A 26,824-nucleotide genomic window follows, 5' to 3' on the forward strand; every position below is an offset into this window, starting at 1 on the left:
CTTTGAGAAGGAACCTTTCCGAGAGGTCCCGGGTTCATATCCCGGACGAGCCCCCAGAGATGTGACGAAGTGGGCCTGTTCTTAATGTTTCCTCCGAATATTGTGGGGGTGCCTCAGTTCCCCCCTATGCAGTTCTTAAGTATCTAGGTGGTGGGGTAAGGGTGTATGATCACTGCAGAGCCCTAGAGGGCAGGGGTGTGCAGGGGTCTGGACACAGAGAATGGCCGACACCCTGTTTCCTGGCAACTGATGGCCTGGGCCCTTCCCCCCCTGCAAGGTGAGAGCTGAAGGGTTGGAGAACAAAGGAATCAGGTGCCCTCCTGGCCCGGGAAAGGAACAAAGCCCAGAGGAGGAGGGGCTGGAGGGAGTTTCAGTTTGGGGCTGGCTGGGACATGGAGTGAAGTGCAGACGTGGTTGTCTGGCTCACTGCCCCTCCCCAAAATGGACCCAGCTGAGGGGTCCTGTTCTCTGCACCTACAAGCTCTGTTTTAGACCATGTTCCTGTCGTCTAATAAACCTTCGATGTGACGAAGTGGGCCTGTTCTTAATGTTTCCTCTGAATAGTGTGGGGGTGCCTCAGTTTCCCCTATGCAGTTCTTAAGTATCTAGGTGGTGGGGTAAGGGTGTATGATCATTGCAGAGCCCTAGAGGGCAGGTGTGTGCAGGGATCTGGACACAGAGAATGGCCGACACCCTGTTTCCTGGCAACTCCTGTACATCCTGTGACTAGGGAAACAAGCATTCAGCGTTTTTTCGATCTCGAAGGGGGGAGAGATGTGACGAAGTGGGCCTGTTCTTAATGTTTCCTCCGAATATTGTGGGGGTGCCTCAGTTCCCCCCTATGCAGTTCTTAAGTATCTAGGTGGTGGGGTAAGGGTGTATGATCACTGCAGAGCCCTAGAGGGCAGGGGTGTGCAGGGGTCTGGACACAGAGAATGGCCGACACCCTGTTTCCTGGCAACTGATGGCCTGGGCCGTTCCCCCCCTGCAAGGTGAGAGCTGAAGGGTTGGAGAACAAAGGAATCAGGTGCCCTCCTGGCCCGGGAAAGGAACAAAGCCCAGAGGAGGAGGGGCTGGAGGGAGTTTCAGTTTGGGGCTGGCTGGGACATGGAGTGAAGTGCAGACGTGGTTGTCTGGCTCACTGCCCCTCCCCAAAATGGACCCAGCTGAGGGGTCCTGTTCTCTGCACCTACAAGCTCTGTTTTAGACCATGTTCCTGTCGTCTAATAAACCTTCGATGTGACGAAGTGGGCCTGTTCTTAATGTTTCCTCTGAATAGTGTGGGGGTGCCTCAGTTTCCCCTATGCAGTTCTTAAGTATCTAGGTGGTGGGGTAAGGGTGTATGATCATTGCAGAGCCCTAGAGGGCAGGTGTGTGCAGGGATCTGGACACAGAGAATGGCCGACACCCTGTTTCCTGGCAACTCCTGTACATCCTGTGACTAGGGAAACAAGCATTCAGCGTTTTTTCGATCTCGAAGGGGGGAGAGATGTGACGAAGTGGGCCTGTTCTTAATGTTTCCTCCGAATATTGTGGGGGTGCCTCAGTTCCCCCCTATGCAGTTCTTAAGTATCTAGGTGGTGGGGTAAGGGTGTATGATCACTGCAGAGCCCTAGAGGGCAGGGGTGTGCAGGGGTCTGGACACAGAGAATGGCCGACACCCTGTTTCCTGGCAACTGATGGCCTGGGCCCTTCCCCCCCTGCAAGGTGAGAGCTGAAGGGTTGGAGAACAAAGGAATCAGGTGCCCTCCTGGCCCGGGAAAGGAACAAAGCCCAGAGGAGGAGGGGCTGGAGGGAGTTTCAGTTTGGGGCTGGCTGGGACATGGAGTGAAGTGCAGACGTGGTTGTCTGGCTCACTGCCCCTCCCCAAAATGGACCCAGCTGAGGGGTCCTGTTCTCTGCACCTACAAGCTCTGTTTTAGACCATGTTCCTGTCGTCTAATAAACCTTCGATGTGACGAAGTGGGCCTGTTCTTAATGTTTCCTCTGAATAGTGTGGGGGTGCCTCAGTTTCCCCTATGCAGTTCTTAAGTATCTAGGTGGTGGGGTAAGGGTGTATGATCATTGCAGAGCCCTAGAGGGCAGGTGTGTGCAGGGATCTGGACACAGAGAATGGCCGACACCCTGTTTCCTGGCAACTGATGGCCTGGGCCCTTCCCCCCCTGCAAGGTGAGAGCTGAAGGGTTGGAGAACAAAGGAATCAGGTGACCACCTGGCCCGGGAAAGGAACAAAGCCCAGAGGAGGAGGGGCTGGAGGGGTTCTCAGTTTGGGGCTGGCTGGGACATGGAGTGAAGTGCAGACGTGGTTGTCTGGCTCACGGCCCCCCAGAATGGACCCAGCAGAGGGGTCCCGTTCTCTGCACCTACAAGCTCTGTTTTAGACCATGTTCCTGTCGTCTAATAAACCTTCTGTTTTACTGGCTGGCTGAGAGTCACGTCTGACTGCAAAGTTGGGGTGCAGGACCCTCTGGCTTCCCCAGGAGCCCCGCCTGAGCGGACTCGCTGGGGGAAAGCGCACGGAGAGGCAGAGGATGCTGAATGCTCTGAGGTCAGACCCAGGAAGGTGGAAGCTGTGTGAGCTGTGTGTCCTGAAGACAGGCTGCTCACAGAAAGGCGACTACCCCAGAGTCCTGACTGACTTCATGGGGAGCAGTTCCAGAGCATCGCCCAGGGACTCCGTGAATCTCGGAAAGATTAAGAATGAGCTCTCAAAAATGGATACTCTCATAAAGAACCAACCTTCCACACAAACTTCCTCGTGGCTGGATTTTACTAAAACTAGACAAGCCATTTACAACGCACACTTTGCTTCTCTACAAAAGAAAAAAGACAGTAAACTTTCTAAACTACTACATGCTACAAGGGGCCACAGCAATGGTTCCCTCACCCCACCTAGCAATATTGTTAACCTATCCAACTATACTCTCAGCCCAGCAGAAGCAGCTGTTCTATCTCGGGGCCTCTCCTTCTGCCCCTCCACCCCCACGAACATGATACAGTTCTGTGGTGACCTAGAATCCTATTTTCGACGTCTCCGTCTCAAGGAATATTTCCAAAATACCTCTGAACAACATACTAATCCACAGAGGTCTCCCTGCCAACACTACAGAAAGAGGGATTCTAGATGGACTCCTCCTGAAGGTCGAAACAGCAGACTGGACTTCTACATAGAGTGCTTCCGCCGACGTGCACGGGCTGAAATTGTGGAAAAGCAGCATCACTTGCCCCATAACCTCAGCCATGCGGAACGCAATGCCATCCACAGCCTCAGAAACAACTCTGACATCATAATCAAAAAGGCTGACAAAGGAGGTGCTGTTGTCATCATGAATAGGTCGGAATATGAACAAGAGGCTGCTCGGCAGCTCTCCAACACGAGTTTCTACAAGCCATTACCCTATGATCCCACTGAGAGTTACCAAAAGCAACTACAGCATTTGCTCAAGAAACTTCCTGAAAAAGCACAAGATCAAATCCGCACAGACACACCCCTGGAACCCCGACCTGGGATATTCTATCTACTACCCAAGATCCATAAACCTGGAAATCCTGGGCGCCCCATCATCTCAGGCATTGGCACCCTGACAGCAGGATTGTCTGGCTATGTAGACTCCCTCCTCAGGCCCTACGCTACCAGCACTCCCAGCTACCTTCGAGACACCACTGACTTCCTGAGGAAACTTCAATCCATCGGTGATCTTCCTGATAACACCATCCTGGCTACTATGGATGTAGAAGCCCTCTACACCAACATTCCACACAAAGATGGACTACAAGCCGTCAAGAACACTATCCCCGATAATGTCACGGCTAACCTGGTGGCTGAACTTTGTGACTTTGTCCTTACCCATAACTATTTCACATTTGGGGACAATGTATACCTTCAGATCAGCGGCACTGCTATGGGTACCCGCATGGCCCCACAGTATGCCAACATTTTTATGGCTGATTTAGAACAACGCTTCCTCAGCTCTCGTCCCCTAAAGCCCCTACTCTACTTGCGCTATATTGATGACATCTTCATCATCTGGACCCATGGAAAAGAAGCCCTTGAGGAATTCCACCACGATTTCAACAATTTCCATCCCACCACCAACCTCAGCCTGGTCCAGTCCACACAAGAGATCCACTTCCTGGACACTACAGTGCTAATTAACAATGGCCACATAAACACCACCCTATACCGGAAACCTACTGACCGCTATTCCTACCTGCATGCCTCCAGCTTTCACCCTGACCACACCACACGATCCATCGTCTACAGCCAAGCTCTGCGATACAACCGCATTTGCTCCAACCCCTCAGACAGAGACAAACACCTACAAGATCTCTGTCAAGCTTTCTTACAACTACAATACCCACCTGCAGAAGTAAAGAAACAGATTGATAGAGCCAGAAGAGTTCCCAGAAGTTACCTACTACAGGACAGGCCTAACAAAGAAAATAACAGAACGCCACTAGCGGTCACCTTCAGCCCCCAACTAAAACCCCTCCAACGCATTATTAAGGATCTACAACCTATCCTAAAGGATGACCCAACACTCTCACAAGTCTTGGGAGACAGGCCAGTCCTTGCCTACAGACAGCCCCGCAACCTGAAGCAAATACTCACCAACAACCACATACCACACAACAGAACCACTAACCCAGGAACTTATCCTTGCAACAAAGCCCGTTGCCAATTGTGCCCACATATCTATTCAGGGGACACCATCACAGGGCCTAATAACATCAGCCACACTATCAGAGGCTCGTTCACCTGCACATCCACCAATGTGATATATGCCATCATGTGCCAGCAATGCCCCTCTGCCATGTACATTGGTCAAACTGGACAGTCTCTACGTAAAAGAATAAATGGACACAAATCAGATGTCAAGAATTATAACATTCATAAACCAGTCGGAGAACACTTCAATCTCTCTGGTCACGCAATCACAGACATGAAGGTCGCTATCTTAAAACAAAAAAACTTCAAATCCAGACTCCAGCGAGAAACTGCTGAATTGGAATTCATTTGCAAATTGGATACTATTAATTTAGGCTTAAATAGAGACTGGGAGTGGCTAAGTCATTATGCAAGGTAGCCTGTTTCTTCTTGTTTTTTCCTACCCCCCCCCCTCCAGATGTTCTGGTTTAACTTGGATTTAAACTTGGAGAGTGGTCAGTTTAGATGAGCTATTACCAGCAGGAGAGTGAGTTTGTGTGTGTATGGGGGTGGGGGGGATGTGAGAAAACCTTGATCTATGCAGGAAATAGCCCGACTTGATTATGCAAAGAGTTGTCACTTTGGATGGGCTAGCACCAGCAGGAGAGTGAATTTGTGTGGGGGGTGGAGGGTGAGAAAACCTGGATTTGTGCTGGAAATGACCCACCTGTTGATCACTTTAGATAAGCTATTACCAGCAGGACAGTGGGGTGGGAGGAGGTATTGTTTCATATTCTCTGTGTGTATATAAAGTCTGCTGCAGTTTCCACGGTAAACATCTGATGAAGTGAGCTGTAGCTCACGAAAGCTCATGCTCAAATAAATTGGTTAGTCTCTAAGGTGCCACAAGTACTCCTTTTCTTTTTGCGAATACAGACTAACACGGCTGTTCCTCTGAAACCTGTCATTATGCAAGGCACTGCATTTAGCCGTATGGAGTGGAAATCTATCAACTGCATGAAGAAACTTGTACAGATACAGACAGACATCATCTTCCTTTCCAAATGCAAACAGATGGACATCGTACCAAAAGGACTGAAGGTCAAAAATCCATTACAATCTACATACCACACAGACTATGCTGACAGCTTGTGCCTCACGCTCTCAAAGAAACTGCGGAATCACCTGATCAAGATCCTCTACAGCAAACAGGGAAAGATTAAGAATGAGCTCTCAAAAATGGATACTCTCATAAAGAACCAACCTTCCACACAAACTTCCTCGTGGCTGGATTTTACTAAAACTAGACAAGCCATTTACAACGCACACTTTGCTTCTCTACAAAAGAAAAAAGACAGTAAACTTTCTAAACTACTACATGCTACAAGGGGCCACAGCAATGGTTCCCTCACCCCACCTAGCAATATTGTTAACCTATCCAACTATACTCTCAGCCCAGCAGAAGCAGCTGTTCTATCTCGGGGCCTCTCCTTCTGCCCCTCCACCCCCACGAACATGATACAGTTCTGTGGTGACCTAGAATCCTATTTTCGACGTCTCCGTCTCAAGGAATATTTCCAAAATACCTCTGAACAACATACTAATCCACAGAGGTCTCCCTGCCAACACTACAGAAAGAGGGATTCTAGATGGACTCCTCCTGAAGGTCGAAACAGCAGACTGGACTTCTACATAGAGTGCTTCCGCCGACGTGCACGGGCTGAAATTGTGGAAAAGCAGCATCACTTGCCCCATAACCTCAGCCATGCGGAACGCAATGCCATCCACAGCCTCAGAAACAACTCTGACATCATAATCAAAAAGGCTGACAAAGGAGGTGCTGTTGTCATCATGAATAGGTCGGAATATGAACAAGAGGCTGCTCGGCAGCTCTCCAACACGAGTTTCTACAAGCCATTACCCTATGATCCCACTGAGAGTTACCAAAAGCAACTACAGCATTTGCTCAAGAAACTTCCTGAAAAAGCACAAGATCAAATCCGCACAGACACACCCCTGGAACCCCGACCTGGGATATTCTATCTACTACCCAAGATCCATAAACCTGGAAATCCTGGGCGCCCCATCATCTCAGGCATTGGCACCCTGACAGCAGGATTGTCTGGCTATGTAGACTCCCTCCTCAGGCCCTACGCTACCAGCACTCCCAGCTACCTTCGAGACACCACTGACTTCCTGAGGAAACTTCAATCCATCAGTGATCTTCCTGATAACACCATCCTGGCTACTATGGATGTAGAAGCCCTCTACACCAACATTCCACACAAAGATGGACTACAAGCCGTCAAGAACACTATCCCCGATAATGTCACGGCTAACCTGGTGGCTGAACTTTGTGACTTTGTCCTTACCCATAACTATTTCACATTTGGGGACAATGTATACCTTCAGATCAGCGGCACTGCTATGTGTACCCGCATGGCCCCACAGTATGCCAACATTTTTATGGCTGATTTAGAACAACGCTTCCTCAGCTCTCGTCCCCTAAAGCCCCTACTCTACTTGCGCTATATTGATGACATCTTCATCATCTGGACCCATGGAAAAGAAGCCCTTGAGGAATTCCACCACGATTTCAACAATTTCCATCCCACCACCAACCTCAGCCTGGTCCAGTCCACACAAGAGATCCACTTCCTGGACACTACAGTGCTAATTAACAATGGCCACATAAACACCACCCTATACCGGAAACCTACTGACCGCTATTCCTACCTGCATGCCTCCAGCTTTCACCCTGACCACACCACACGATCCATCGTCTACAGCCAAGCTCTGCGATACAACCGCATTTGCTCCAACCCCTCAGACAGAGACAAACACCTACAAGATCTCTGTCAAGCTTTCTTACAACTACAATACCCACCTGCAGAAGTAAAGAAACAGATTGATAGAGCCAGAAGAGTTCCCAGAAGTTACCTACTACAGGACAGGCCTAACAAAGAAAATAACAGAACGCCACTAGCGGTCACCTTCAGCCCCCAACTAAAACCCCTCCAACGCATTATTAAGGATCTACAACCTATCCTAAAGGATGACCCAACACTCTCACAAGTCTTGGGAGACAGGCCAGTCCTTGCCTACAGACAGCCCCGCAACCTGAAGCAAATACTCACCAACAACCACATACCACACAACAGAACCACTAACCCAGGAACTTATCCTTGCAACAAAGCCCGTTGCCAATTGTGCCCACATATCTATTCAGGGGACACCATCACAGGGCCTAATAACATCAGCCACACTATCAGAGGCTCGTTCACCTGCACATCCACCAATGTGATATATGCCATCATGTGCCAGCAATGCCCCTCTGCCATGTACATTGGTCAAACTGGACAGTCTCTACGTAAAAGAATAAATGGACACAAATCAGATGTCAAGAATTATAACATTCATAAACCAGTCGGAGAACACTTCAATCTCTCTGGTCACGCAATCACAGACATGAAGGTCGCTATCTTAAAACAAAAAAACTTCAAATCCAGACTCCAGCGAGAAACTGCTGAATTGGAATTCATTTGCAAATTGGATACTATTAATTTAGGCTTAAATAGAGACTGGGAGTGGCTAAGTCATTATGCAAGGTAGCCTGTTTCTTCTTGTTTTTTCCTACCCCCCCCCCTCCAGATGTTCTGGTTTAACTTGGATTTAAACTTGGAGAGTGGTCAGTTTAGATGAGCTATTACCAGCAGGAGAGTGAGTTTGTGTGTGTATGGGGGTGGGGGGGATGTGAGAAAACCTTGATCTATGCAGGAAATAGCCCGACTTGATTATGCAAAGAGTTGTCACTTTGGATGGGCTAGCACCAGCAGGAGAGTGAATTTGTGTGGGGGGTGGAGGGTGAGAAAACCTGGATTTGTGCTGGAAATGACCCACCTGTTGATCACTTTAGATAAGCTATTACCAGCAGGACAGTGGGGTGGGAGGAGGTATTGTTTCATATTCTCTGTGTGTATATAAAGTCTGCTGCAGTTTCCACGGTAAACATCTGATGAAGTGAGCTGTAGCTCACGAAAGCTCATGCTCAAATAAATTGGTTAGTCTCTAAGGTGCCACAAGTACTCCTTTTCTTTTTGCGAATACAGACTAACACGGCTGTTCCTCTGAAACCTTTCTCTAGACTGTAACAAATTTTACATATAAACTGCTTAGCAACATTTCTTCAGACCCACAGACCACTTACCAAAACTAAAGCCAGCTCCAGGTTTAATTTGATGTGACACTTCAGCAGCTTGACTAGATTGTGATCTCCAGCCACATTGAGCAATGCCTCGAAGCACCTGTTTAAAATAAAGGAATAGGAGATTTAACATGCTCACAATGCAAAGCTTCTTGGAGCCTTAAGAACTACAGGAGTGGTTTAGAACACATTAAAATTTAAATACAGACATACATTCATCTTTCTAAACACATACTGCATCAAGTGTTGCAAAATAATTATAAGTGTTTTTAAAAGTTTTAGCTATTTTAGGTCCTGATCCTGCAATGTGTGTAGCACATAAACACAAGTCTTTAGTGGGGCTGTGTGTGGGTCCAGCAATGCACTACATGTTGTAGCACTGGGGCCTTGAAAAAAGAAAAGAAAAAAAGTGTAATATAAGCATTGATTTTTTTTCTCCTGTTTTAAATTAACCTTTTACATGTATTTACAACCTTAATGCCAATAATAACAACATTCTGCCTAGAAATCAGCATCTGCCAGAATATATTGTTTGGAAAAATCTCAGTCTGAGGAATTCATGGAGCATGCGTTGTTTTCTGTTTGCTTTTTTTGTAATGAACTACTGCCCCAGATGGCTAGTGATCTATGGTCACTTTGCTCCAGAAGTTTGTGACTCAGCAGTAAATACGGAGTTTATTTTCCTCTCTAATGTTGATCATTGACTTTTTCCCTTCCATTTTTCTTCTGTGCTTCTTACATTCTTTGCTTCTTAGGTGATGGGAAATATATTGTTTATTATATCTTAAGGCATGCTGTGAAGAGAAGTACAGTGCTTAACCACCACAAGATTCTACTATGCAATTTCTGCTTAAGACTGATGACATAGCTCCAACATTTCCCCAACATTTCCCCAAAGAAGAAACACACACAGATTTTTCAGGGGTTTTCTTTTCTTTTCTTTTTTTTGGGGGGGGGGGGAGGGGGGGAAGAGCTGGGGGTGAAGAGGGGAGAGCAGCAGTGAACTGGATCAAATGAAGCATGCACAGTGTAAATCAATTTGATAAGTCCAGCAAAGTAAGTGTGAGCTGGTCCTCAGTTTGGTAGTTTAGTGTTCAGACTTTGTGTAAAAGTCAACTCCATGAGACTTTTAAGAGCATACTTTGCAAACAATATTAAACCCACTGAACATTTCTTTGAAAATACAGTTACATATGGAACAATGAATTTGACCAAATGTAAGTTACTTTCAGCACTGTATTTCACCTTCCAAAGAAGTCCCTCCCTTTACTGATATCAAAGATAAGCTGAATGTAAGACAGCATAGTGTTTCAATAAATGACATAGTAATGACAAGTCATCTTTAAAGACTATATAAGGACATAATTAGACACTTTCTTAGTAGCAAGGATTTTGTTTTGGCTAAAAGGTCCATCATTCTCTTGATAAATATAGAAGAAAACACACGATCTGTCAGATATGCCTGGACACAGCATAACAGTCACATAGTATGCAGCATTAAAATGTTTGATTCATGAAACTAATGCAGAAAACACTACAATAACTTCAATGGAGACTATGGCAAACAATCGTCAAATCCCAGAAAGCAGACTGCTCGTTTGATGGTAGAAGAAACACGTTGGGGCACAAAATTAGACTAGCAACCAGATTGAAGATACAAAATGAAGTTCCACTGGATCAAATTTTCTATAAAAACTGCCTCCCAAAAGTTACAAGTTAAAATAGCAATGGTAGTCATAGAGCAACTAAGAGGTATACACAAGGAAAAAATCTTTTCTGAGGTTTTCTTGAAAATAGATGGAAAGTTTTGAAGGTAAGGAGATACAGGAAGACAACTTCAGATGGCAAGAGAAGAGAAGCAAGCTATAGTATACTTGAATGTTGCATAACCATCTTGAATTGGTAAGTAAGCAAGTTATTAATCATTCCCTAATTAATTCCTCTGTAAGAAATTATTTGATTACATATGTTATAAGTCCTCACTCTTTGAGTAGGAAGTTATGAATTCTTGGAGGCTTTATCTTTTGGATAGTGTGTTCAGTTAAAATGTGACAGTTTGTTACTTCTCAAACAAGCATAGAAAATTTTATAGAAAAACAATGCTGCCCTTATCCCTACCTTGAAAAAAGGGGAATGGGGGGAGGGAAGTTATGTCTACTATGAAATAAATGGTGTACTTCACTTTCTTATATTTCTGTCTATGTGCCAAACGACTGCTATGATTATTGATACAGCATACAAAATCATGCAAAATTGTCTAAAAATGTCTAAGTGACAGATGTGAAACACCTTAGGGACTTGGATCCTTCAAAATTTCTTGAATTCAGTGTCACTGACTAGGACAGTATACTGTATTATATCAGGACAGCTGTTTTTGGAAAGGCTTTTTCTAATTTTCATCTTGCCAAGAATCTGTAACAATTTCTTTCGGCTGCAGTCCTTGTGGCAGTCACTCATGCCTTTTGGGATCTAACGGCTTTGTTTTGGCTAGGAAAAGGGATTGACTTTGGGTTGGGCTTAGCTTTTACCTAGGCTATAACTCAACCTGCTAAAATCATGCTAAACACACTAACATGCATCTAGACAAGGAAAAGCAGTCAACTATAGTTTAGACTTACCAAAACTATCTTAGCTAAGCCCACCCTGTACTCACCCTTTTTCCTAATTAAGACAAAACTGAGTAGTGGAGTACTACTATGTGTTTTACATAGAGGTATACCTTAAATCAACCCAGGGTATGTCTACACTACAATGTAAGCCCAGACTCAGACTGAAGATTGAGTCCAATCCCCTATTCCGTCTACACACAAATCTCTCAGATTTACACTCGGACCAAGGCTTCTGGGACCCGGGGGGAGAAGAAGAGCAAACTATGGGCATGAGTCCCATCAGTGGCCTCGGTGCAGTCAGGAAACCTCATTCTCTACAAGTTCATGAATATTTTTATGCCCACCACCTTACAGTAAACCATGTGCCTCATTGCCTCAGAAACCTCCACCTTTACTCATAGTCGACTTTCCAACATCAAACTGGTTGGCAACAGATCTGAGGCAATATGGGGTAGCCAGGTTCCAGACAGTTATAGCAACCTGCTTCTAGATGGCAAGAGCTCCCTCATGCAGGTGTCTTTATGCCTGAGGGTCAGGGCAAGCTGCTCAAAAAGCTCCAGAAATGTAGCTGTCTTCATCTGAAAGTTCTGAACCCACTGTTGGTCATCCCAGATCTGCATGATGATGTGATCCCACCAATCTGTGCTTGTGGCCCTACACCAGAAGCACTGGTCTATGTAGGGAGCATAAGCAGCTATGTTGAGTGTATTGAGCAGTAACAGTCAATATGAGTCTGCCATCCCAGCATACTCTTCCTCCTCTGCCTCCTTCTGCTCCATCATAAAATCTGTCACGTGTCTTTTATGGGTCAGAAAATGCCACTAAAATGTCCACCAGCACCTCTCAGGTGCTCCACCCTCTTCCTGACAAAGGAGTGAAAGTGCACGCAAGCAAAGTTCTTGAAAAGGGGTCTCCTCCATGTTGCTAGGCAGGATGTGTTGATGGGCTGTTCAAACTTCCTGTAATGTGCAGGGTGGGCAGTAAAGTTTTCCCATAATGCACCACACACAAAGGGTTAGAGTGGCCACATTTCGGGAGGGCACTAGAGAGTCTGAGATATCGTTGGTTTGACTCAGGTCTGTGTGCTGCAGAGTGGACATCAGAGCCCGAGGTTTGAGCCCCAGCTAGAAAATTGTTAATGTAGGGTTAAGAATTATTATAGATGCTCAAGCCCCAGGTTCTCTAACACAGGTCAGCTAACTCAAGGCCCACTAACCCTGGGCTTATACTGCACTTACACTCCACTGCAGTATAGACATACCCCCAGAGGCTGAAGCTGGTGCAGAATTGGCAGGCAGCTTATTATGTGGCACAGCTTGCTGCCAGTACAGGACATCAGCTTTCCATGATCTGCACTTGTTGCCTATTAGCTCTGAGGTGAACTTTAAGGTGTTAGGGTTGATTTCTTAAATACTCAATGGCATGGGACTTTTCTCCCTGTGTGACATTGCTGACTGTGGCTGTGGCAGACGTGGTCAAGTTGGTATAAAAGAGTTGCTGCCAGGAGCAGAACTCATATACAGAACTTGTTTACCTTGGAATACCTAAATTTGTTGATCATCACAGTCAGCTGCAAGAACCATCTATTTACCTAGGATTTCAGAGTGGCAGGGCTATAATAAAGGCTGATAATTGTGGATAAGTAGCTGCTAGTTCAAGTACAATTTATTTTCTTGAATAGAACTGTATTTTTAATTTCTAGAAAAAGTGATTAGAACCTAGCATAAATTCTTTTTTACAGCACTATAAATCAAATTAAAATATAGAATTAGAGATGTATATTTAAGGAGATCCCTCCCCATCAAATATTTTTCAAAAATTCAAAGCTTTGTTCTCTTATTAGGCATCACTTCTGTTTAGTCTGAAGCAGAAGTTATGTTTATTCATTATTTTTTCCTCCAGTGATTAGTCTCTTGGACTCCTCTAGCATTTCCCACACCAGCAGAAGAGCCTCAAGTTGTGTAACACATGCTGGTAAACACTGAGCAAAAGTCAGAGAAACAGCATTTTGGAAGTTTAACACCTGAACTGTTCAAACATTAATCTGTCTCAAATGCTGAGGCACAAACACAGAACAGGGAAAGAACTCCAGGGGTCTGCATTTCTTTACTCTCCAGTGCCCCTGCTCCACAGGGCTTGGCTTTAGAAAGCACTGTCATTTCTAAAAGCCACACTCCGGAGAAAAGCAAGAGGCCAGTTGAGTGAAGGCTTCTTGCACGATTTGTTAGAGCCAGGTGTAGAGGGGGAGAGGAATAACATGGTCAAACAGCAGTGTACATTCTATCCGGATGGTGCACACATACGCACACCCAGCCTAACCCTGGGCTCTGTCCTCTTTCTCCCCACACTCAAGGACTAATGATGATTCAAAGGAGTAGAGCGTCTTCCACATTCCCCTCCACAGTTTTCCCCCTATACCTGGGACCCCAGTGCCTCCCTTCCCTTGCCTTGCCTTCTGCCCCCCAGCATGAGCCCTCCCTTGCCTGAACCTGACCATTCCCTCTGCCCTGGTGGCTCTCCTACTTCAAGGAGCGGCCTCCCACCCCTGCCTGCCCCTGGTGTCACTCCAGCCCCTCTGTCTGGGCCCCAGAATCTCTCCCCGCCACCATTTCCTTCTATCCTAGGCTCTCATCACCGCCATCTGTAACCCCTTGTGAGCCACAACACACATTTGCAGGGCCCCCCACTGCAGGCTCTGACCTTTGCACCTTCCCTCAGAACCGACCACCGTGTGCGCAAGCCTGAGCCCCAGGTGCTCCCCAGTAAACCCCATTTCCCGAGCCGCGATACGTCTCCCCTCCCGCGGCCGGGGTGACCCATGCGCCCCCGCCGGGGCCGCCACTGCTAGGGCCCGCATAGCCCCAGCCCCACCTCCGGGCCAATTCCTCCTCCTCCTCACCCGGGCGACCCTCAGCGCAGACATCTTGACGGGCGCTGCCACCGAGCATAAACTGCCCCCGCAGGCGCGTGCTGGTGGCCGCTGGGCCCCACTTCCCGCGGGCGGGGACGCAGAGCGAGGGGCGGTGCCAGCCAGCCACCGGGCGGGGCTAAACACCGGGCCCGTTGAACAGCTCGGGGGCGGGGGCAGAGTTCCGCGTTCAGCCTGCAGCGGAGAGGCGGCGGGCCTGGGGGCCAGCCAGGGCTCACCCCGGGCCTGGAGAAAGGCAGCGCCCCGAGAGCGACGCTGGGCAGCGGGGGGAAGAGGAGACTGTGGGTGAGAGGGCCAGGCGTGGGTGGGGGTCAGGTTCCGGAGGGGCTTACCTTTTCAGGGGGGTCTGAGTCGTCCTCCCCCCATGTTAGCCCTGCCTGTTTTGGGTGGGGAGCTTAGAACAGGAATGCATTCGGGGCATGCACCCACTGCATGACTGCTGGGGGTGCGCAGCTGAGAACGGGTATGCTTAACACACACGGCTCAGACCCTCCTGAACTGGAGAGTGGAGAAGGGAACACCTGACTGGCGCAGTTCACACATCTCACAGCTGTTGTTTCAGGCTATATTCATCTCCATGGGGTATTCTCTGTCAGAGATGAAGCTCAGCCCTATTGTTGAACCGCTCCTTGTTGCTGTCAAGTTGCCGTGTGTATGGGTTCAGAAGCCACGGCATTAAGGGGTCTCCCAGGATCACAAAGGGCATTTTGACTTCCCCTACCGTAATCTTCTGGTCTGGGAAGAAAGTCCCTGCTTGTAGCTTCCTGAATAGGCCAGTGTTCTGAGAGATGCGTGTGTCATGCACCTTTCTGGACCTGCCTGTGTTAATGTCCGTGAAACGCCCATGGTGATCCACAAGAGCCTGGAGAACCATAGAGAAATACCCCTTGTGATTAATATACTTGGTGGCCAGGTGGTCTGGGGCTAGCATTAGAATATGAATGCCATCTATTGCCCCTCCACAGTTAGGGAAGCCCATTTGTGCAAAGCCGTCTACAATGTCACGTTGCCCAGAGTCATGGTCTTTCAGAGCAGGATGCGATTAATAGCCCTGCAGACCTCCGTCAACATAAATCTAACGGTAGACTGCCCCACTCTGAACTGGTGAGTGACCTATATATAGCAGTCTGGAATAGCCATCTTCCACAGTGCAATCACCACGGACTTCTCCAACGGCAGGGCAGCTCTCATTCTTGTGTCCTTGCACTGCAGGGCTGGGGCAAGCTCATCACACAGTCCCGTAAATGTGACTTTCCTTATCCCAAAGTTCTGCAGCCACTGCTTGTCATCCCAGACGTGCATGACGATGTGGTCCCACCACTCAGTGCTTGTTTCCCGAGCCCAAAAGCAACTTTCCACTGTTGTCAGCATCTCCGTGAATGCCACAAGCAATCTCGTTTCATAGCTACTACACGTGATGAGATCAGTGTCGCACTCCTCTTGCCTTTATAGTTTAAGGAATAACGCCACTGCCACTCGTGACATGTTGGTCAGAGCGAGCAGCATACTGGTCAACAGGTCGGGATCCATTTCTGCAGCCCAATGAGGCAGTGCGCACAGTACACAAAACGTTGAAAGATGGCGCCAAATGCGGACGGAAGCACAGGGATTGCTGGGATGTGAAGCAATACATCACGGGGCATTGGACCAGGACCCAGGATGCCCCGTGACCCCCTCTGCCTTCCCAGAACTCTTAACAGCAGAAGAGGTACTCTGTGGGATAGCTGCCCAGAGTGCACCACTCCGAATACCACTGCAAGTAACTCCCGGCACTGTAACTCTGCCAGTGTAGACATGCCCTAAGTAACATAAATTACACCTACAGATGTGTCGGTGTGGACAGTGCTAAGTTGGCAAGAGACGCTCTCCTGCCAACATAGCTACTGCCGCTGGTTGGGGGTGGTTTAATTATGTAGCCAGCATAGAGCGACTATAAGGGAGATCTTACAGTGGTGCAGCTGCATCCGTACAGCTGTGCTGCTTTAAGATCTCTAGTCTAGACTGAGCAAATGCAGAATGACTGTTGAGTCTGCCGCTGGCACTGCCTCTACAGGAAGCTGGATCTGGCCGATTACAATATTCCTATGCTTATAGCCATGTGCTGTACACTCCATAATATTTGTGAAGGGAAGGGTTAAAGCTTCGCTCAGGGCTGGCCCGCAGAGGTTCAGCGCCTGGAGGCTGAGTTTGAACAGCCAGAGACCAGGACTGTTAGAGGGGCGTAGCACGGAGCCATAAAGATCAGCGATGCCTTGAGGCAGCAATTTGAAGCTGAATGCCACTAATATTTGTTGCAATGCTCGGGAGTGCAGTGCTTGTAATGCTCGGAGGTGATTGGTGCACATGATGCAATATGTGGGTTTAATATAATTGTATGTTGCTTTGCAGGGCTCTTTTTGCTTTCAATTAATAGAATAAAGATGGCTTTCAGACCAACACAATTCTTTTATTAAAAAACAACAACCGGAGGAGAGTCAAACAAGAAAAACCCACACCAACAGTGAGTGGGTTGGGGAAAGGGAAGGTCCCAGGAGGAGGTGGGGTCCCGGGATGGCTAAAGATTTGTGTATGTCCAGGGATCATATCCAACCTTCTCCTTTGGAGTACAATGCAACAGGTACTGTACTTCAGCAGGGCCAAACTGCAGATGGATGGGTGTTGAGTGCAGTGAGTAGTGGGAGTCCGCAACCGAGAGCCAGCGGGCGTGGGAGCGTGTGAGGGGGAGGAGTGGAATGCTGCAGGTATAGACTGGAACCAGGAGGTTGATAAGAGTGTGTTGGCAGTGTCTGGGGGGAGCATGGGAAAGAGTTTTGTGATAACGGCTGCAGGGGAAGGTGGGTGCGGAGCTGCTCTGTTTGCAGAGCTAGTATCGTCTGCTTGGCGCTCCATAACATTTAAGAGCCACTCCGCGGTTTCATTCTGCCGTGCTGCATTCTCCTTTTGGTCCGTCTTCTTGCAGTCCCGCCACTCCTTCAATTCCTGTTTCTCGGCGGCGGAGTGTATCATAACATCATGCAAAAAGACCTCCTTAGTTCTTCTTGGCCGCTTTCTAATTCTGCGCAGCTGTTCAGCCGTAGATAATAAAGAGGGAGGCTGTGCTCCCAAGGTCATCTCTGTGAAGTCTAAACGCAACATTTTACAGAAGCAATATTGTTTGCAACACACACAACACAGATTTAGTGATTTAAAACACAGCCAGTACTCACACACCTGTCACTAACTGGCTGACCCCAGGCAAGCACATGAGCCACAGGACCCCCAAAATGGTGAGTAGCCGCAGGGGAAGGGTAAATCACTTTTCCCAGACACTTCTGTACACTGGGCACATGGCTCTTGGGGAGAGCCAGCACTCTAGGGCGGGGGTCTGATAATCATTCCTGTCCCCACACTTTCCATGGGATGTGATCATTATGGAAGATATCTCACTGCTGAGGGTGATCAGGGAATCAAGGGAGGGTCTTCTCCAAGACTGCGACTTCCACCCTGGCCCCTATGCAACTCAACTGTATGCAGCAATGGTTCCCACCCCACCCCTCATGATGGCACAATGGCATCGGAAAGTTACCGTTAATGGGGCAAGAAACAAAGCAGCTCTGCCAAAGAACCTGTGGCAACGGATTGCCCAGTATCTTCATGAGAGTTTCCTGGAGATCTCTGAGGAAGATTCCCGTGAAGTGGGGGAATCAATCAACAGCCTGTTCCGCCACTCAGACTAGGCATGCGGAGGGAGACAAGCCTGCTTTCTGCAACCCTCCTGCCCGCAACAACTTGCTTCAGTGATTCCCAAAATCAAATCCACTTGCTAGGGGCCTCCTCTCCTGTTTGCGCTTTGCCAAGATCCGACAGCTGTGACTGGCTAGGCTCCTCCAGGGTAGAAAAGAGCTCCTGGCTGCATGCATCTCTGACCTCTGAGTCATCCTCTGCCTCTGGGTCCCCCTCCACATCCTCGTCCAAGTTTTCCTTCTCCTGGCTTGGTCCACTTTCCACTGGCACGCGAGCCACCAAAGTATCCACAGTAGTCTTCGCAGTGGAGGTGGGGACGCTGTCGAATATTGTGTCCAGCTTTTTGTAGAACTGGCAGCTCATGGGCGCAGCACTGGAGCAGCGGTTTGCCTCCCGTGCCTTGTGGTAGGAGTTCCGCATCTCCTTCACTTTGACCCTGCACTGCAATGTGTCCTGGTCATGGTCCCTTTCTGTCATGCATCGTGAAATCTGCCTGTAGGTATCATAATTCCTACAGCTGGAGCGCAGCTGGGACTGGACAGCTTTCTCTCCCCAAATGCTGACGAGATCCAGCAGCTCAGCATTGCTCCAAGTGGGGGATCGCCTGGTGCGTGGAGCAGGCATGGTCCCCTGGAAAGATGTGCTGAGACCGCTGCATGTGTCACTGAGCAAACAGGACGGGGACTTTCAAAATTCCAAAGGAATTTACGGGGTGGGAATGACAGTTGGTCACCTGAGGGCAGGGCAGCAGACTTCAAACTGATGACCAGAGAGGCGAGAACAGGCATTGTGGGACACCTCCTGGAGGCCAATTGCAGCACTGTAGTTGACCACGGTGTCTACACTGGCATTGCAGTGCTGTAGCCCCGGCGCAGAAAGCTGTATGCTTCTTGTTGTGGTGGTTTTTTTTAAAGCGCTGCAACTGTGCAGTTTCTGCGCATGAAGTGGCTTGGCAGTGTGTATACCTCGGGAGTTAAAGCGCAGAAAGCTGCTTTACTGTGCAGTAACTTGCCAGTGTAGACAGGGCCTAAGGAGGGTGTTTTTTCACACCCCTGAGTGACATAAGTTATACTGACAAAAGTGTCAGTAGTCTACGCTAGAAGTGCTATAGTGTGTCTGCTGAAGACGCCCTCTGCTGATGGGAGAGAGCTCTCCTGTCAGCCTAATAAAATCACCTCCCTGAGAGGTGGGAGTCATGTCTGTGGGAGGAGCTCTGTAGTGCTGTCTATACCGGTGCTTAGGGCATACCCCTGAGGGACATAAATTATAATGACATAACCTGTAGTGTAGACAAGCACCTAGTTAGTTGTGGGAGATGTAATCTAAAGTACAGCAGAATATTCAGAAAGCACTGAAACTGTTTTTGATAAGAAAATAAATTACACGTGTGAATGCTCACTGGGAAGGGAGGATGAGTAGGGGGTGCAAGAGTAGGTGGTAATAGGGGTTGGGGTCTGCAGCAAGGGATAAGATGAGGAGGCGGATAAATGGGAATGAGTGGTAGGTGAGGGAAGAGGAATTGGGCTCAATTAAGGGGAAGTGGGGGAGAAGAGGAGGGGTAGCAGAGAAAGTTAAGGGTGGGCTGGGCCTGTCAGACTTGGATTCTCCCCTTCTGTGTGTTTGCTAGGATCTAGAGGAGCCCTAGCCCTCTTCAGGGGTCTGAGACCCTCTCCCTGCCCACTGTGTCTTCTAGGATCTGAGGGACCTTGCTTCCTGAGCTTCTGAGCTCCTCTCCCTGTGCCTCCCTGCGGGATAGGATCTGGGGTGGGGGCACTGAAGGTAATGCAGACTTACACATCTGAAATCCAGAAAATGAATAGTTAATATATACATTTTCCTGATGGGGGGTGAGGGATGGGGCTAGTCAGAGTGTGTGGGGAAGGGACCTGGGTTGGTTTGGAAGAGGGGGCCAGAGTGGATAGACCTGGGGCATGGCTTCCCAGCCTGACTGAAGCAGGGCCTGGGCCTGGGAATCCAAGCTGGAGGTGAGTAGTGGGAATGTGGGGCTGTCATAAATATAAAGGGAAGGGTAAACCCCTTTGAAATCCCTCCTGGCCAGGGGAAAGCTCCTCTCACCTGTAAAGGGTTAAGAAGCTAAAGGTAACCTCGCTGGCACCTGACCAAAATGACCAATGAGGAGACAAGATACTTTCAAAAGCTGGGAGGAGGGAGAGGAACAAAGGGTCTGGGTCTGTCTGTATGCTGCTCTTGCCAGAGACAGAACAGGAATGGAGTCTTAGAACTTTTAGTAAGTAATCTAGCTAGGTATGTGTTAGATTATGATTCCTTTAAATGGCTGAGAAAAGCATTGTGCTGAATAGAATAACTATTTCTGTCTGTGCATCTTTTTTGTAACTTAAGGTTTTGCCTAGAGGGGTTCTCTATGTTTTTTAATCTAATTACCCTGTAAGATATCTACCATCCTGATTTTACAGGGGGGATTTCTTTATTTCTATTTACTTCTATTTTTTATTAAAAATCTTCTTGTAAGAAACTGAATGCTTTTTCATTGTTCTCAGATCCAAGGGTTTGGGTCTGTGGTCACCTATGCAAATTGGTGAGGCTTTTTATCCAACATTTCCCAGGAAAGGGGGGGTGCAAGTGTTGGGAGGATTGTGCATTGTTCTTAAGATCCAAGGGTCTGGGTCTGTAGTCACCTAGGCAAATTGGTGAGGCTTTTTACCAAGCCTTGTCCAGGAAATGGGGTGCAAGGTTTTGGGAAGTATTTTGGGGGGAAAGACGCGTCCAAACAGCTCTTCCCCAGTAACCAGTATTAGTTTGGTGGTGGTAGCGGCCATTCCAAGGATAACGGGTGTAATAATTTGTCCCTTGGGGAAGTTTTGACCTAAGCTGGTAAAGATAAGCTTAGGGGTTTTTTTCATGCAGGTCCCCACATCTGTACCCTAGAGTTCAGAGTGGGGGAGGAACCTTGACAGGGGCCTAGCTCAGAATGCAGCTCAGGCTACAAAACCAAGGTAACAGGCAACTCCCACCCTAGTAAGACACTGCCCATAATATGTGTACACTGCAGCATAGGGCAGAAAATAGCAAGGAGCAATTTCTTACATGTTAATAGCTTCTACTATGCCAACTAATGGCTTAATGGGAAGGGGAGAGGGAGCTGGAAATGTTGGTGAGGGGAGGGGTACATATTGCAGGGAATGGTTGGGCAGGGGATGAAGAAGGTTTCTCTCATATACTTACAGTTATTATAAGTGCCATGTAATAAAACTGTCACGGTTTTGGGACATAGATTGATGAGATTCTCTCATTGGCCCTGTGAGTAACTATGCATTGCAGGTTTCAGAGTAACAGCCGTGTTAGTCTGTATTCGCAAAAAGAAAAGGAGTACTTGTGGCACCTTAGAGACTAACCAATTTATTTGAGCATAAGCTCAAATAAATTGTTTAGTCTCTAAGGTGCCACAAGTACTCCTCTTCTTTTTATGCATTGCAAACATTTCAAAGCAGCACCATTATCCTCATTCCGCTATAACAAAACGTAGAGGAGCAGCAAGGAGCACAGAGGACATATATAGCAACTAGGTGGCCACGTGGAAAAAACACTGGACTAGAACTATTCCTAGTCTTGCCACTGGCATGGTGGGTGACCGTGGGCAGATCACGTCACTTCTCTGTGCCTCAGTTTCCTATCTGTAAAATGGGGATAATGACGTAAAGGTCTTTGAGATCTATTGCTGAAAAGCACTATATAAAAACTAGGTCTTTTGACTGCTATCTGGCCACAGTTGTGTATCAGCTGCAGGCCTACGTGAGGACTACAACTGTCTAAATGAGCACTCCTACCAACATTTCTCTTTCTGTTTAAAAAAAAATAGAAAATTAAAGGGCAAAAATTCAAACATCTGAAAACTAGGAAATTAAGGTAAATTAAAAATACAGTTATGTACATCCTTAACTCTGCTCTGGATGAGCAATGTCACACACGTTCCCACTCTGCCTTTTCACTGTAATGGACAGGCACTACCTGTACTTGTCCTGTGCTCCACCACTAAACCTGCCCCCCAACAGAATACCAAACTTGTAAAATTTAAGAACCATTTTATACCCTTCTATCACCACTTCACATTTGCTCACATGATATCACCTAAATCTGTTCTTTCCCTATCCGTAATTAAATCTACAGACTGCTCTCATATCTCACCAGTGGTAATCCCTGTGGGAAGAAGACCCTAGTGTCCTGATACTGACACATCCTACACAATTCTATTTTGAAATGATGCAGACTGGAACCTCTTTCCTTTGATAACACTCATGGGAGGACTCAGACCCAGATCTCCTCATATCACAGTCACAGCTCTCCCAAGCTTCTCTAGTTTATTCCTCTGCCATTTAAGACAATTACATGTAACAGTGAATGCAGCTGCAGTGCATGAAGATAATTCCCAGTGGCTATTGCCAGCTCCTAGGAAGCAGACTTAAGGTTGCAGGGGCATTCTGTATTATTTGGTTTTCAGAAGGCTGAATTTTGTGAACTCCACATGCTGAAAGGGAACAAGCTATCAGCAGGCAACCTTAACACTGTGTTAATGTTTTTTGCCATTTAATTATATGCTACTTAGAAATGAAGACGTCGATAGGAACTTTGGTTTGGTAGATGAATTAAGAACAGGAAGAATGGCTAAATTTGCTGAATTGTGTTACAGGTATAAAGGACAGTTATTTTTGTTGTGTAATGAGCAAAAAAGACACAACACTAATAATAATGTGAAGATACTACTTGGGTGCAGTTGTCCAGGGGTGCTGGAACAATTTTTATTGTGGGGGTGCTGAGAGCCACTGAGCCAAACTGTAAACCCTACATATAATGGAATCCACTTCAAGCCAGGTGATGCAGCAGCAGCACCCCCAACACCCCTAGTTCCAGCACCTATGCAGTTGACTTCCAGATAATTATGTTTATTAATTGTATGCAAACATAAAAGGCCGGGCTTAATGCATATTGCTGCTCTGAGTGGTTTCTGATAGCGTATTTTAAATTGATGTTAATTTCACATAAATTTCCCGGTAAATATGGGGCATTCAATATGAAAGTGGTGGATGCTCTATAGATAAAAAGATTTTGTAAGGATACCTACCTACCTTTGAGCTATATATTAGGACAAACGGCCCACGGACATCATATCATCCTGTAATTACCTACAATACATACATAATTTCTGGATTCCCAAGAAAGGTTTTTGGGGATTTGAATAAAAATGCTCACTAACCACTTTCAAAAGAAATATGCATGGTGAATTCAATTGCTGTATAAATGGCCAAATCTAAAAATAATGTACCAAATAACCTGTTTCCCCCATGTTTTTGTATAAATGTTTGATAGAATCCTCATTTTAAAGCAGCTTGCTGAAATGAAGACATATATGCTATAGAGCAGTTTACATACAGTGTCATTTTAATGGACAGATATTTTAAAACTCTGTGATTGCTTTGATGAGTTTGATAAGCCATGACTGTCAGTAATTTAAAAAAGGGCAATTTTATGTAATAGCTTTGTATGGCCCCACATATCAGATTACTCTTTTGGTGTTTCCTTCATACTGGAATCTTTTTTGTGTTATTTCTTGGAATACGTACATAATGACTGACAAACAGAGGCTGATTCTGATCTCACAAAGGCTTTACATGAGTGTAACTCCTTTGACTTCATTGAGGTCACCCCTGACTTGCACCAATATAATTGGAATCAGAATCAGGTCCATAATCTCATTAACTAGTATCCTATAACTACTTTTGATAGATGCAGTATAGTTGTTGCCATGTTGGTCCCAGGATATTAGAGAGACAAGGTGGTGAGGTAATTTCTTTTATTGGACCAACTTCTGTTGGTGAGAGAAGCAAGCTTTCAAGCCACACAGAGCTCTTTTTCAGGAAACTTGTCTCTCACTAACAGAAGTTAGTCCAATAAAAGATATACCTCACCCACCTTGTCTCTTTACTTTTGATAGAGGCATTTTTCCAGGTGGAGACACTTGATTAAATAGACAGACAGCTGGTTTTAACTCGTTTATCACGACATGTTTCTGTTCTTACAAGAAACATAGTTCAATAAAAGGTCTGGCCACAAGATAGGACTATGTCTTGTTTAAGTAAATCCTCCAGATTTTGGTGTGTGTCTGACTATATATTTCTAATGTGCTAATCACCATACTATCTAGGTCGCAAATAAAAGGATTCCAAGTTTCAGTGTTCTCTTGGAAGGGCTAAATCCTAAATAGAATGGTATCCCATAGGCCATCTTCAGGGGAGATATCTAGGTGAAGAAACTCATCAGTCAGTATATTACTGTATCTACTGAGACAATTTAACTATTGGTACTTAGTTTATTGAGCAGTCCACCTTTCTATCCATCTATCACCTATTTATCTAGATATTTATCATTGTAATACATGAACACCTCTGAGTGCATTTATCCTCACAACACCACTGTGATATAGGGAATTATTAGTATCCGCATTTTACAGTTTTGGTACTGAGTCACAGAAAAATTAATGGCTGATTTTGATAGCCTTATTCCTACTGAATAACACCTTACTCCATGTATAGTCCAGCTGTGACTATTCATGGAGTAAGGTGCTAATCAACAGTAGTAAAGGTATCAGAATCTGGCTATAAAGATGGGATTCACAAAGACATTTAGGCACCTAATTTCAATTGAAACCAATAGGAAGTTAGGTGCCTAAATACTTTTGTGAATCCCACCCTAAGTAACTTTCTCAAGATGACACAGAAGTCTGTGGCAAAACTGTGAATTGTACTCATGCTGTGCATGTCTTACATTGGGACATTTTCTATATCAGTGAAGTCCCTTTGATGTAGCACCCTTCCTTGACTGAGCATGGCTCAAATGAAACTGTAGAAAGCTGTTGTAGAAGTAGAAAGAAAAGTTTTTCAAAAAGTGGTAGGACAGTCCCAGTTTTCATAATCTAGCCCTGCATCTTGCACGCTTTTAAAAAATCTTATATTTACTTCTGGTTTGACACAACAATAGTTTGTCCACATCTTTGAGTTTCAATATGGGGACAGGCTGATAAAAATATTTTGTCATGCCGATTAAAAATAAGCAGATGTTCTTACTGACAGTCACAATCTTAACATTAAATAAAGCAGAAATGAGAGAGCTGTAAAGAAATAACTCTAAAGAAAAGATATCTACAGCCTGTTACGGGTTCTACACCACTGTGTAATATCCACATTGAGTTGGTTTAAGCACTGAGGCCTAGTCTACACTACATGGTTAGGTCGAAGTAAGCTGTCTTGTGTCAACATAGCTGTGGAAGAGTCTTCCATTAAATTTGGCTCCCACTAACATAAGTGCCTCTCTACTCCAATTTAGCAACACCACCTCTCAGAGCGGCATAGAGACATGGTTGATATAATTAGGTCAACACAGTGTCAGTGTAGACACAGTGTTGCTTACATCGACTCTTACTGGCTTTCAGGTGCCATCTCAGAATACCCCACACTGACAATCCAATTGGTACAAGTGTTACTAGTGAGGATGTGCACCGCCGACACACAGAGCCAAGTGTTCGCGCACACAAACGATTTAATAACTGTGGTGGCTGTATGGTGATGTAAATTAGGTTGACATAATTTTGTAGTGTAGACATGGCCTCAGGGTCTCCTATGGACCTATCCAGCAAGGGTCCTCTCCTGTTATCATTCACCATGTCCTCCATACTTATAATTATTAAAGTAAAATGGTATGTTTGTGTTTTCCCTTATAGACAAATCCCGTAGAATTTAATGGGGATTAAACCAGCTGAATTCTATAGAAATATAATTGGGTTCAATAGACATTACTTTAAAATATCTGTAGATTTGAATAGAAAAGGTTATCCTTCCATTAGGTTTTAAGTCATTCTATAAAATTCTACAGCAGAGATTTAATATTTCAATAAATTTGGAAAGCATGGTCCAAAACCCCTGTAGACCAATGACTGTTTTCTATGACATTCAACATCCACAACATCCGGTTTATGAACTAAACTGAACTAAAACAATTGTTTTAAAATCCTGTGCAAACAGTAACAGCTAACTAAGGTGTTATATATGCTACAAAGATAAAAATGTTTTAAACATGATTGTTACCCTACCATGTTACAGCATTGTTGGTTTGTTTTTTGTTTTTTGATCTTATCTGTGTGAAATAGAAAAAAAATTAACCCTGTTAGGCAGGGATCTTGTTTCACTCCTTCACTTCAATCCTTCATTTCTCTTCCTCAGCCTCAGTATCTTGGCTTCACCTTTGCTAGTGAGCCTACAGTACTTTTTACTTCTCAGTCCTCCTGTGCAAGGGTACGTTTGTTGAGGAGGATGCAAGTGGAGGCAGGGACAGACTGGCCAGTGGAGAGAGGAAGTACAGAGACAAGATCTGGCTTGGGCAGGGACAGTCCTGCTGGAGAAGAAAGACAAGCTGGCTGAGTGTGAGTAGAGTGGGAATAGGGACAGACTGGCTGGAGGGATAGAAGTGGAGACAGGGACACCAGGATGCTGGCCAGGTGATAGTGCTGCTGAAAAGGATCTGGGAGTTCTAGTGGATCACAAATTGAGTATGAGTCAATGATGTGATGAAGCTCTGAAAAAGACTTTTCTCATTCTGGGGTATATTAACAGGAATGTTGAATGTAAGACATGGGAAGTAATTATCCAGCACAGTCTGCACTCTGTTAGAGTACTGTGAAAATC

General features: G+C 46.2%; 2 protein-coding genes across 2 annotated transcripts in view; one reads left to right on the top strand and one right to left on the bottom strand.

The window, feature by feature from the left end:
* ACADM (acyl-CoA dehydrogenase medium chain) overlaps nt 1-14,496 on the bottom strand; it is a 50,987-nt gene extending 36,491 nt beyond the window's left edge. Inside the window, exons 1-2 of the mRNA XM_048860869.2 lie at nt 14,361-14,496; nt 8,856-8,952 (exon numbers count right to left, since the gene is read on the bottom strand). Of these exons, the coding sequence (XP_048716826.2) occupies nt 8,856-8,952; nt 14,361-14,384 (121 nt within the window). The 5' untranslated portion in view covers nt 14,385-14,496. The remainder of the gene's footprint in view (nt 1-8,855; nt 8,953-14,360) is intronic.
* A 3,121-nt stretch (nt 14,497-17,617) lies between these two features.
* The window catches only part of SLC44A5 (solute carrier family 44 member 5), a 205,636-nt gene continuing 196,429 nt past the window's right edge, over nt 17,618-26,824 (top strand). The window contains exon 1 of the mRNA XM_075131729.1: nt 17,618-17,656. Within this exon, the coding sequence (XP_074987830.1) occupies nt 17,633-17,656 (24 nt within the window). The 5' untranslated portion in view covers nt 17,618-17,632. The remainder of the gene's footprint in view (nt 17,657-26,824) is intronic.

The sequence above is a fragment of the Caretta caretta genome, chromosome 8 (genome assembly GCF_965140235.1).
Source record: "Caretta caretta isolate rCarCar2 chromosome 8, rCarCar1.hap1, whole genome shotgun sequence".
Lineage (NCBI taxonomy): Eukaryota > Metazoa > Chordata > Testudines > Cheloniidae > Caretta > Caretta caretta.